The following is a 12243-nucleotide window of genomic DNA, read 5'->3' on the forward strand; positions in this document are numbered from 1 at the left end:
ACTGATCTCATAAAAAAATATTTTTGAGTACTGGCAAGCTGTCAAAGTTGAAGGAGTATTTACAAATTTACAAAGTTCTAAGTTTTCCCTGAAAGCTCAATTGCATCATTGGACATAAACACCGCCAAATGGTTTTACTTAAAATAACAGGAGACTTTATTTTCATACCCAGTCTGAACAACCACGATAGGTCTGTTGATAGTTCTCTCAAAATAAAAATGACGCTCCATGAGATAAAGGAGCCAATAACTGGGTCACAAAGTGCCTTTCCTCCAGACACCCGTGACCCTCCGGCGTGCAGCGGAAGTGCTTCACACGCCCTTCCCTGTTGGTCATAAAGAAGAGTCAAAAGATGTACTCACATGTTCAGATTTAATAAAACGAATAATTTTCCAGCTTCATCAAGGATATTAGGTAAAACAGGCTTTTTTTTTAATGATCATGTGGCCCTGGCTGGTGTGGCTCAGTTGGTTGAGCATCATTCCATAAACCGAAAGGTCGCGTGCTCGATTCCCAGTCAGGGCACATGCCTAGGTTATGGGTTTGGTTCCCAGTCTTGATGCTTACAAGAAGCAACTGATCAATGTTTCTCTCTCACATGGATGTGTGTTCGTTCTCCCCTCCCCCCACCCCCTCCCCCCTGTCCTCCTCCAGTCTCTTAAATCAAAAAGCAAGTCCTTGGGTTAGGATAAAAATAAGTAAAAAATAAAATTATGGGCACATGGCAGTGAATACAATGGTTACTAACACAGTCTGGCGCCATTGCCTTGATTAAGGCCAAGATACCGGGAGTTTTACCCACCGTAGCTTTGTTGTCTTCAGTGCAAATATCAACCGAACGAAAAGCCAAATTGTGCTCTAATATTATTACAAAAATAGCTTTGACCTTGTGGACCAGCTAAAAGGATCTCACGGGTAACACTCTGAAAGGCGCTGCTGCAAACCGCTGATTCAGCATTCTCTCCGTTCAGCGCTTTCACATTAGGGAATTTGGTACATGTTTAACGTTACCAGCAGCCAACGCACAGTTCACAGTAAATACATTCTAATTGATGATGTCAGTTTCCTAAAGCTAAGAGAAATTACGTGAGAAGAGCTCGGGCGGAGGTTCTCAAGTGTGGATTAAAGTGCTTGCTCAGCCACTGGCTCGCTATCTATGTAACTGGGTAAACCACTTCTGTTGGCGTCGGCGTCAATTTTCCTTGGGTCACACTCGGTAAGAGCTGCACCGGCTCAGCGAGTCTCACCTCAGAGACAGGCAGCACATGCAGGGAGATTAGATTCACTACAAAGGATGAGCAGCGTTGCTGCTGGGAGTTCGTTGCACACGTGAAAAACTCTACGAGCAGCAAGAAAGAACCACTGACCTAGGAGTAGGAGAGCCATTTCATCACAAAATTCTTAGATGTGGTCACAACTGCCCCCACCCCCACCCAATCCACTCTCCATACAGACAACAGAGCAATACTGCATGTAAACCCAATTGTGTCGCTCCCTTGGAGTAAAATCCAATGCGCTCAGCGTGGCCTACGAGGCCCTGCATGAGTCGGCCCCCACCGACCTCAGCCCGCTCGGCCCATGATGCTCTCCATCTCGCTCTGCTTTATGACAGTGGGTTTCTCTCAGTTCCTGTAACAGCATTTTAATGTGATGCCACTTCCGTCTGCGATGACACCCCCTCTCCCTGCCCACCAATAACCATTCACCTTTCACATCTCGGCTTGATCATCACATCCTCACAGAAGCTTTTAGTGACTCTCCCTTCTACGTTCTCTCTTCCTCACAGATCGCTCCTTCATAGCACTTTACACAGTTACAATTATTTACTTAATTATTCGTAAGTATTTTCAAATGTCTGTCTCCTCGCTATATTATGTGCTCTACAAGAGCAAGGACTGCTTCATTCATCCACGGTGTCTAGCTATGGCTGGGCACAAAGTAGGGTGTCAATAAATATTTGCTGGTTGACAGAGACAAAATGGTTTTACAAGAACAAAACGGAATTAAAATGTTAAAAGCTTTGTATTTGCAAAGAATACACTTTTCTGTTAAAAAAAATAATTATGTAATGGGTTATGAAAAAGAATCATAATCCTCTATTTGGGACAAATAAGCAAAACCACCTAGGTAAGATCATGCTAACTTCAACATAGCTACACGGTATAAACCAAAGGCTGCCAATACCTCTTCAGTTATTCGATGTAGAGACAAAGCTGTGTAACCAAATCTTTGTTGAAAAGAAAGTCACGGAGGAAATCAGCCTTATTTCCGTCCATGAAAATGCAGCTATCAACTGACGTTACAAAACAAGGTACCAGGTGAAGTGTCGTTAAACAAGCCGACACTAGCTGCATTTGTTGACAGGTTAGTACAGTCTTCCAAAAACATCATTTGTTTTGTTTTAATTAACAGAACCCAGCCCATAAGGAAACATGTATCAAAGGGAAGCCTGCAATTAATAACTTACGAGATGTCTGTATTTTATATTCTACTTTTCTTTTTATAATAACAACAGAAAGTGTTATTAAGGGAAGCGTAAACTTTTCACTTGGAGCACATTTTTAAAAGTAGAAACAAAAGTGAACATTTCATCAAGGCAAATTTTAAAAGTATTATCACATGAGAGGATAGTTTATAAGACAGAAATAGTTCTACAAAACCAAGTAAACTTACAAGATTTAGAAAGAGGCAGCGGAAAAGGGCAACTCGTTATGCGTACTTCCTGACAACGCAAAACTGAGAAGAATGAGGAGGCAACTGTTTGTGAAGTTGGGAACGGATTCAACAAGCTCATACAGCGTAAAGGAAAAGAAGGGATTCAGAAACAGTGTATAAATTTGTCATGTAGTCACAGAAAGTTAGAAATGGAAATAATAATTTAAAAAAGAAACATCAGTTATTGTAGCCAAGTCTTTCAGAAAAAGTCAAAACAAAGAATCACTTTAATTTTGAGTCTCAAGAATTGCAAAATCCACAATATGGACATACTTTGTATACCCATTTCTGCAACTAAGTTCAATTGATCAATTTTCACAGAACAATATTCTTCTACATGTACAACTACTCCATAAAGGGCCACCGGGGCCACCCCCCACCACAAGAGGACTGGTGTGTTAGTCAGACACACAGATTCACTTAGTCACGCATGGAGTGCAGCGGTTGGACTGATGTTACCTTGCCTGACCTAGAAATCCCAGAAGAAATTCACACTGCCTTCTATCAAACCCGCAGTTAATTAGGGATGCCAGTAAACAAGAATACCCTTCAACATGAAGACATCCACATTCTTCTTTAAAAAGAACAAATACATTACGAAATGAATCAATAAATATTTAAAAAACTGAATTGTTGTAACACTTAAAAGACAACCTGGTGATATGAACGATGTATTTTTATAAGTTCAAGATAAACAAAGAAAATACTCAACAGCATCCTCTTTGGTTTAAAATCCAGACACAGGAATTATAGTTTATCGCTTAAGTTTCTATAGCCAAAATAAATTGCTGATTAACAACTGTAAAAAGTGTGTAAATAAAGTAAAACCTAACATACTAGGACTTTATCAAACTTTCCTCCAATGTTTATGAAGGTGTGAACATCATCTTGTTACATACAGCAATCTAGTACATACGAAGAACATTTTGCATAAAAATTACATAAAACTTACATCAAGGTTAGGATGACACTAAATTTTCTTACAATTCCTACATATATAAGGTGAAGTTTTATACTGTAAACATATGATTAAAAATATATCTATGTAAGTTTAAAGTACCAGGAAAATTATAAATCAAACAAAGACTATTCAAGCATAGATAGGAATTTGAAAATTAAAATGCTTAATTATAAATAATTATAAATGATTCTTTTCTGTAAATTCAACTCCCCCAATATGCTTTTATTCACTTATTTTGAGATACAGAATATAAATGACCAAAATACTTCTCCATTCATTTCATTAATAACACTAAAAAATCATGCTATAATTTTTAAGATATATATTAGGTTTTTAGTGGGCCAAATTATGGCATCAATAAATACAGCACTATATAATTCATCTCTCAAGTCAAGTGTAAAAATCCTTCTCTAGTGCTTTGACTACTTTGGATCAGCATCCAATTACCTTAAATCATCGCAGAACTAAAATATAATAAATCTCTACCCTGTTTTTGATGTGTTGTTTTAAAATCATTTTAAAATTTACTGATTAAATGAAGCCATATTTTGTCCTCTCACAAATTCCTAAGGGAAAACTAGGTCCCAAATTCCAAATAATGCACAGTACTCTATAACTGTCAATTAAAATAATATGTTTGCAGGATTTTACACTTCACAGTATTATGTTTCATGATAGAAACCGAGAACACTGACATTTTTCCATTTAAAATAGAAATCACAAGCTACCTCAGCCTTCAGTGTAATAAATTAACTCACGTAAAATTTAACAAAAATTATTTCTATATTTAATCAAACATTATAATTCAGACACTATCTTTAAGGATTCTAACAGGTGAATTAAAGGCAAAAAATTAAAATTACAATGATCACACATAAACATGAATGGTGATATTTACAGGGCAACCACCATCATAAAGCCTAATTATAAGCTCTAAACCTGACCTTTCAAATAATTTATCCTGGTAGCTCTGCAATGGGTCATTATTAGTATTTTTCACTCTTATAGACTTTTTACCTACTGTGTTATTCTCAATATAATAAAAATAAAATAGAGCGACATAAAAGCAAACTATTTTGAGAAGAAGGAAGTCAGATGAACCACATGAATTTATGAGAAAATTAGAAGATCTACATCATTCCTACATTCAAGACTACAGGTTGTCAATAGAAGCTCAAACTAACACCAAAATGTACACATCTCAATGTGAGCAGTGATTTGAGAATGAATTCTCATTACTCTTACAATTCAGGAAGAAAAAAAGGTTTAGAAAGTATCTGAGTAAATGTTGCCTTTTAATAGAAGCATATTTTACCATAGCCAACAAGTTATTCTGTACTGCTAAATCCTAGTTAATTTTTCAACAAAGTTATCTGTTTCATGTAAAATTTTCTATCAGCAAATGCTTTCAAAGTGGATATATTTTAAGTACCTACACAACAATTAAAATCAAAGCTATGAATTTTTAAATGCAAGTAGCCAGCAGAAACAGTTTAAAAGGCATCCTTATGGCTTTAAAATGAAAAATTGAAAAGGATTTATAGGAAAATTAAAATTAGATGTAATTAAAAAATAATTAAATTAGATAAAAATGATACCAGGTATTATCTATACAGTATGTTTTGTTTCTCTGAGGGCATCACCAAGAAAGAACCTTTAGGAAGAAAACCCCACCTCACTGATTTGGCAGCAGAGAAATACAAAACTGCGCAGAACCAGAAAAGCAAGCAAGAAGTTCCTTGGCAGCCAAAGAAGATGGTAAAAATTAATGTGCTAAAAAAACTCATGCCCTATACTAATCGCTCATTCCTTTGTCTCCCGTACCAATTCTAAAGGCTCGGACCACCCTGCCCCGTCCCAGTCCACAGCTTATTAGAACAAAACTGAGAAGCAAAACTGAGGTATTTATATAAATTATCACACCAACAGCAGCAAAAAGTAACAACTAACAGAAAAGGAAAACCAAAAAATTGAACCAGAACTATGTAAACAAGAAGTAGACTAACAGTAACAAGGGGGGAGGTGGGAGGGAGAGAAGGTGGTAAGAAGGGGAAGGGTCAAGTCAAAGAACATGTATAAATGACCCACGGACATAGGCAACTGAGTCAGGACTGAATGTGGGGGAAGGGAGGGGCAGGGTGCAGAAAAAAATAAAAACAGTCAAAAAGCAAAAAAACTGTAAATATACCTACATATGCCATTCTGAGACATATCATACCACAATATAATAATTGATAAATTATGATACTGAATTATATTCAAAACTTATGAATAACATAGGAAATGAATGTAGTATTTTAAGTTTTCCCCAACAATACTTAAAATAGGAAAAAGAAACTTGGGAGTTATACAGAAGATTAGCTTTCGGGGATCCATCATTCCTTGGAGAATTTTACAATTGTATCTACAGATGTTACTGGTTATAAAAACCAAGTGAAACCTGCACAGCAGCCTCCAGCAAAAGCCTGGGAGAGCCAGCAGGCCCCTACACAAGCTCTCACAGAGGAGATGCTCAGCGAGGTGTGATTGAACTCCAAGGAAAACTCAAGGCCGAGAACTACATGCAGCCTAATCCAATTCAAATGAATCCAAGGCTAGCCTGACGCAGGAACACTAACTATGCACAAGGCTTTACACATTTAATCCATACCAGGATCTTGTGAATCAAGTATTACCCCATTTTATAGGACTCTGAGACTTAGAGGTAAATCAGGAGCTCTAAGTCATGAGCAGTGGTGGAGCACCCAGCTCCTCTAGGTCTGTAAACTGTGCACTATCATGCCATGACCAATTTGCCAAAATTTTAAGTGCATAATTCACCTTTACAAGATGCAACAAATAAAAATAGTTATAATCTACTGAACCCCACTATCAAAAGCATTTACTAGTGGCAATCTTCATTTTCCAAAGGGTATTCCTGGGGACACTACTCCCAGAGCGTCACAGGTGTCCTTGGCTATGGAGAGAGAGGGAGCTGTATCGATGGGTCCGGAAAATGCTGGTTTCCTGTGTTAATGTATTCCTCGGGATCTTTCACGTACTTAGTCCTCGGCACTGGGACCCTCCAAGCTCAGAAGGCAGTTGCATACAAGCTGGTCTGAGATGGCCTCAGTGGGGCAACAGAAGCCCCTCCACCAGGTCTGTCCTTCTCCAGGAGGACAGTCAGAGCTGGGTCAGATGGCGATGGCATGTTTGCCAGAGAGGGGGGCATGCAAGAACTCTTAAGAAACCTCTGATTAATTTACAGGATTTTGTGTTATTTTCTCTGTACTCTTAAAACTGCACATTCTTGTGAACTATTCTTAATACTAAAAATGAATCATACAATGACAATACAGGAAAAAACTGCCCAAATATTCTCTGTAACATTCTTGAGTCCCAGGCCAACAGATATAAGGGGAAAAAATCTTAATAACCATTTAATCGAATTTTTCAGTTATTACTGCCAAAAAACAATCATTTAAAGAATAAACTTATATTAGCTATTAGACTCAGACGGAAATGAGTTTTTACTATAAAAAGCAACAAATTATCAGTCACAATTTCAAAGTTACTTGAGTTCACTTAATAACACCAATCTGATCCACTGTGCCCCTAATAAATTCTACTGAAATTTATACTCTCATTTGCATAGTTTCCATATTTATTGAAATAAACCTTGCACTGCCAGCTAAATTCAAAGTAAGCAAAAATATATAAACATCAGGATTCCTAATACATACTCTATCTCCTACTGCACTGGCAAGATTGTTACAGTACAAATGTCAAAGAAAGTACTAAAAAATATGAATCTTAGGTGAATTCTCAACAGTACTCACGCATCATTTGAGCACGTCATAAATTCTCCCTTTATTTTGGGATGCCAGGAGCCAGTATGAAGCATTGCTGTGTGACCCTTAAAGAAAAAGGAAAAAAGATGTTTAACAAAGATAAAAAAAAAAAAACTAACCAGAAACTGACATATGTTTAAAACTTTATAGTCTTCCCAAAAGCACACTATTTTAATAACAAATCGGTATTATTTTTATCTCAGGCTTTTTAATAGTTTATTTATTTTTAGAGCGAGGGGAGGGAGAAAGAGAGGGAGAGACGTGGGAGAGAAACATCTATCAGTCGCCTCTAGAATGCACCCACGCCAGGGATGAAACCACAACCCAGGCATGTGTCCTGATCAGAAGCAAACAGGCAACGTTTCGTTTTGCGGGATGATGTCCAACCAATTGAACCACACCAGTCAGAGCTCTGTATCAGTTTTATTTCATAATATGTTTTGTTTAAGTCACTGTGTAACATGCCGTGCCCCACCACTGCTGCCCATGAATTAGCACAGTGCTCACATACAACAGGTGCTCAATAACTAAGGAAATAGAAGAGACAATGGCAGTCTCTCTAAGGAAAGAAAGAGAAATAGGCCCTTCTTTAAAGATTCTTTTCTCAATGAAAAAGAATTTGAAAGAATAGAAAGTATTTACAAATAATCAAGGCAAAACAAGAGGTTGAGGGTAAAAAAAAAATCCATGCTTCTTAAATATGTGTCAACAATCTTGATTCTGTAATACATTTGGGAGAATAAATATGTGAGAAGAGAAAAGGCATCTTTAAAACTATTCAAGAATATATGCCTTATTAAGTATAACACATTATATTGTAAAAACACTGTAATTAAAAAATGTGATGTTGGTATAAGAACTGACAAACACACCGCATCAACCACAGATACCTTTCAAGCATAAACACACACACACTCTCTCTCTCTCTCTCTCTCTCTCTCTCTCTCTCTCTCTCTCTCTCTCCCCACCACCCCCCTCCTAGGCAGCAAAGTCAGCTAGAGTGCTCTCAGACAGTAAGTCAGGTTGACATAGGGCAGAAAGGAGCCTAATATTTTTAGTGTAATGATGTTAAGGTCTCTTATTCTGAAAAGGTCAAAAACAAAGATACAGCACAAGAAGCAAAATGTGCATATTAGAGGAAAATAACTGTGGTCCTATGGAAAGAATACATTGGAACTGCAGTACCCACACGTGGGCCTGGAGACCATCTCTAGTCCAAGTTGCCTACAATGCCTTAAGTAGCAGCTGGCCAACTCCTGACATTCTGTTCATGTTTACAGGATACAAACAGGGACCAGAACATCTTCTGCAGTAGCAGGGAATGGGTCATATTTACTTAGAGGGCCAGGCAATACTTATTTAAGTAAGTATAATGTAAACTGAGATTGGAGGAATGAGAAGAAGCCAGTCATGTAAAAGTAGAAAAAGGAGCTTTCTGACAGATGGAAAAGCATGTGAGAAGGTCCTGATGCGGGAAACGGGCTGGTACTGGAGGAGATGAAAGAAGGCCAGTGGGCTAGTGCCTGCAGTGCAAGAGGGAGCACAAAGTAAGTGCATACGTAAAGAAACAGGGGTCTGAATATGTAAGTTGTTGTAGTCTGTGTAAACTGCTGCTAAGGCAAGACTACAAGTAGAAAGACTAGTAACAGATCAGTTATGCTACATAACATTTGATGTAGAGGCATGAGAGACTGTTGACTCATGTAAGAATAATAGTGGTAAAAAGAGGAAAATGGAGAGGTTTGAGATGTATTTGGGATCAAGCAGACAGGACTCTACAGTGGACTAAATCTGGGTGGGGAGGGAGAGAGGGTTTGGGGGTTATGGTTGTTGGAGTATTTAAGAATGAATCCCAAGTTTACAGCTTTAGAACTAGAAAAAAAAGTTGATAGCAATTAATGTGGGCAGCAAGAATCAAGATTTCCCTACTGGATCTATTACGCTTGAAATGCCTATAATCTGCAAATGGAAATGTCAAGGTGGTAGCTGAATATACAGTCTTGAACACAGGAGAGGAAAATGGAATCTCATGGATAGAACGGTGCCCCCACCCCACCCCTAAAAGCTATGTCCACATCCTACTCGCCAAAATCTGTGAGTGTGGCCTTATTTGGAAAAAGAGTGTTTGAAGATATAATTAACAATCTCAAGATCACTCTGCATCATCCAGGTGAGCCCTAAATCCATAATGACAAGTACGCTGATGAGACAGAAAAGAAGACAACACAAGGAGTACAAGGCTCTGTGAAGAGAGGCGGAGACGGGAGTTACGCGGCCACAAGCCTAGGAACGTCCGGAGTCCCCGGAAGCTGGAATAGGAAAGCAAGGATTCCCCTAGAGCCACTGGAGGAAAGGTGGCTGCCCGAACACCCCGATTTTGGACTTCTGACCTCCAGAATTGTGAAAGAACAAATTTGTGTTATTTTAAACCACCAAGTGCATGGTACTTTATACAGGAATAATTCTAGGAAACTAAGACATACTCTCAGACTAAACACCAAAAAAGCTGTAAATAAGTGCAGAATTTTAGTTACTACATCTGTTTCTGTTTCACAGTGGTATGCATTAACAACTCTGAAACTGCTTTCAGTATAGTGAAGAATTAAGCAAAAAAGAAAATAGGTTAAGAATAAAGGGAGTCAAGCTTTGCACTGTTGGAAAGAGTTACAAAAGTGAAAAGAGGGCACACCCTGACTTCAAATTATACTACAAAGTGGCAATAATCAAAACAGCATGGTATTGGCAGAAAAGCTGACTGCCAGACCAATGGAACAGAACTGAGAGCCCCGACATAAATCCACATGTATGTGGGCAAATAATTTTCAAGAAAGGAGCCAAAAACATACAATGGAGAAAAAAGAAAGCCTCTTCAATAAATACTGCTGGGAAAATCGGAAAGCCACATGCAGTTTGTCCCCATGTACAAAAATTAACTCAAAATGGAACAAAGACCTAAATATAAGACGTGAAACAATAAATTACACAGAAGAAAACATAGGTACTAAACTTACGGACCTTGGTCTTAGAGAGGATTTAATACATTTGACCCCAAAGGCAAGGGAAGCAAGGGCAAAAATAAATGAACAGGACTACATCAAACTTAAAGAGTTTCTGCACATCAAAAGAAACCACCAACAAAACAAAAAGGCAACTAATCAAATGGAAGATATTTACAAACAAAAGCTCCAACAAAGGGCGACTATCCAAAATATATAAAGAACTCATACAACTCAACACCAAAGAAAAATAATGCCGTTAAAAATGGGCATTGGACCTGAACAATGCTTCTCCCAAGAAGGCATAGAAATGGCCAAGAGCTACTTGAAAAAATGCTCAGCCTCACTAGCTATTAGGGAAATGCAAGTCAAAGCTGCAATGAGATACCACCTCACACCTGTTAGAAGGACCATTCTCAACAAGACAATTGCTAACAAGTGTCAGAGAGGCCGGAGAGAAAAAGGAGCCCTACCTCATTCACTGCTGGTGGGAATGCAGACTGCTGCAGCCTCTACGGAAACACTATGGAAACTCCTCAAAAGATTAAGAACAGAACTATTGTATGACTCAGCAACTCCTCTTCTGGGTATTGACCCAAAAGGTTTGAAAACATTTATTCATGAAGATATGTGCACCCCTGCGTTCACTGCAGCATTACTCACGGTGGCCAAGACACGGAAACAACCAAAGAGACCTTCAATAGGTGATGGGATAAAGAAGATGCGGTAAATCATTATACAATGGACTACGACTCATCCACAAGGAAAGACGCAGTACTGCCATTTGCAGCAACATGGGTGGGTCTTGAGAATCTCGTACTAAGCAAAATAAGCCAGAGAGAAAAAGAAAGCATATGACTTCACTCATATAAACTGAAAGCAACAAGTGAACAAATAAAACAAACAGGCAAAACCTCACAGACGCAGACAACACTATGGTGGTCATCAGACGGAAGGGGGGGTTGGAGGACAGTAAAGGGTAAAGGGGGACAAATATGTGGAGACAGACAGTCACTTGATTTTGGGGGGTGGGCACACAATGCAATATACAGATGATGTATCATAGAACCATACACTTGAAACCTATATAATGTCATCAAGCAATGCCACCCCAATAAATGTAATCAAAAAATAAACACACTTTTTAAAAAAAGTAAAGAGGGAAGAATGGAATGAGCTCTGTGGTGTTTGGCTAAATTAAGGATATCAATATGAAGTTGTAATTTTTAACAGGTCAATATAAATACAGGTGTGTGTGTGTGTGTGTGTGTGTGTGTGTTACTCTCTAGTTTTATATATGCTGAGGACGTCTGGAAGCTACGACACCCCAGCAAACTTAGCACAGACATCCAGGTTTCTACACTCATTCTTCACTAAAAGAAACCAGGGCTCCTTGTTTTGCAAAATGAATCTGAAGGGCATGAAGAAGTCGTGTGCTATTCTAACCACTTTTCTGTACGTTTGAAATTATATAAAAATTAATACTTTTAAAAATATTCTGGCTGCTTTTGCTACAAAGACAAAAAGGAATTAAAAGGGCCAGCTGGAAAGAAATTGATGTGGTTCGTGTGAAAATTGACAACAGCTTGGACAAGGGGGCAGCAGTCAAGTGTTCAGAACTGAGAAAATCTGGGATGTACTTTAAAGAGAAGGACAACAGGATTCCCTAAAGAATAGGATCTGGGTTATACTCACAGATGAAGCCACGGTTTGTGAACTGAGTAACTGAGTGGGATGACTA

General features: G+C 38.3%; 1 protein-coding gene across 2 annotated transcripts in view; it reads right to left on the reverse strand.

Annotated features, from left to right (window-relative positions):
• The window catches only part of WDR70 (WD repeat domain 70), a 243778-nt gene that overhangs the window by 137137 nt on the left and 94398 nt on the right, over positions 1-12243 (reverse strand). For both annotated transcript variants that reach the window (XM_090276166.1, XM_090276167.1), the window contains exon 9: positions 7495-7571. In XM_090276166.1, the coding sequence (XP_090132292.1) occupies positions 7495-7571 (77 nt within the window). The remainder of the gene's footprint in view (positions 1-7494; positions 7572-12243) is intronic.

The sequence above is a fragment of the Furipterus horrens genome, unplaced genomic scaffold (genome assembly GCF_987537825.1).
Source record: "Furipterus horrens unplaced genomic scaffold, mFurHor1.1.pri manual_scaffold_5, whole genome shotgun sequence".
Lineage (NCBI taxonomy): Eukaryota > Metazoa > Chordata > Mammalia > Chiroptera > Furipteridae > Furipterus > Furipterus horrens.